Raw genomic sequence first — 1,220 nt, 5'->3', positions numbered from 1 at the left:
GAGTGGGACGGCAGGTCGCTGTTCCCGGGCGAGGCGGCGCTGGCCGTGCGGCACACGTGCCCGCGCGGCATGTGGTCGCCGGCGACGGACCAGTGCGCGGCGTGCCCCGATTACATGGACACCGACCGCTCGGGCGCCACGTCAGCGGCTCAATGCCGGTGTCGGCCGGGCTACGTGGTCGGCAGCGGCAACGGCAGCGACGGCGACGGGTGCCAACCGTGCCCGGCCGGCACCTGGAGCCACGACGGATCGTGCGTGGCGTGCGCCGAAGGCCTGACTAGCCAGCCGGCCAGCCCGCTGCGGAGTTACTGCTACAACCCGGCCGGCGACAAGACCTGCCGGCGGCTGTATATCACGGGTCTCAGTACAGAGTGGTACCCCGACGGCGTGCTCGACGGCTTCTACGAGTGGGACGGCTTCGCCACCCTGCGCACCCAGATCTTGTACCGCTTCGCCGGCGGGTACGACATCTGCCTCAGCGCCACAACCACCTTGCCGTGGGCCTGGCAGCCGTGCAGCGACCGCGAGGCCGTGCGCATGGGCGACCTGGGCGAGGTGATCTACTACTCCTATAACTGGGCGACTCCGCTGGACTGGTCGCTGCCCGACGACCTCAAGACTACGGGAGGTACCGGGGCCTGGCCCGTCGCCCCGCCGACCGTTGTCTGCGCCGACGACAGCGACCCTCGGTATCCGTCGCCCTCGGCCTCACCGCCCACGGTCACGGCGTCGCCATCGCCGTCGGCCGCACCGTACGCGCCGGCGTGCCTAACTTTCCTCATGTCCGGCTTCGCACCGACGATCGCTTCGGGGCAGCCCATCTCCGAGCTTGGCCAGGCGCTCAACGGCTTCTACGAGTGGGACGGCGTGAGGCCGTCGGGCCAGGACCAGCCGCGCTACCGCCTCTTCGGTACCGACGTGTGCCTCATGACCGGCTGGGCGTCGGACGTGTGGGCGTGGCGCACGTGCTCAGGCGGCGACTACGTCGGGTTCGCGATCCAGGGGTGGAGGCAGCCGCCCAATACATTCACTCAAGCGAGCAACTTCGCTTTTGTCTACTTCGAGCCCGGCAGCAGTGGCGGCGAACTGCTCACAAGCCTGGGCTCCCTGGTGGTGACGTGCAATCCGACCAGCGGGCTGCCATCCAATCTGCCGTCGCCGACGAGCAGCCCCTCGCCCTCGCCCTCGCCCAGGCCGCTGGTGCCGCGGTTCGAGGTCAG

The 1,220-nt window shown here is 69.8% G+C and overlaps 1 protein-coding gene across 1 annotated transcript in view; it reads left to right on the top strand.

The window, feature by feature from the left end:
- The window catches only part of ACA1_248690 (Fbox domain containing protein), a gene marked incomplete at both ends in the record, with an annotated part of 4,054 nt that overhangs the window by 1,283 nt on the left and 1,551 nt on the right, over positions 1-1,220 (top strand). Inside the window, one exon of the mRNA XM_004339819.1 lies at positions 34-1,208. Within this exon, the coding sequence (XP_004339867.1) occupies positions 34-1,208 (1,175 nt within the window). The remainder of the gene's footprint in view (positions 1-33; positions 1,209-1,220) is intronic.

Source organism: Acanthamoeba castellanii (genome assembly GCF_000313135.1).
Source record: "Acanthamoeba castellanii str. Neff unplaced genomic scaffold scf7180000084766, whole genome shotgun sequence".
NCBI classification, from domain to species: domain Eukaryota; phylum Discosea; order Longamoebia; family Acanthamoebidae; genus Acanthamoeba; species Acanthamoeba castellanii.
The sequence above is the reverse complement of the archived record's forward strand: the minus strand, read 5'-3'. Positions and strand labels throughout refer to the sequence as shown.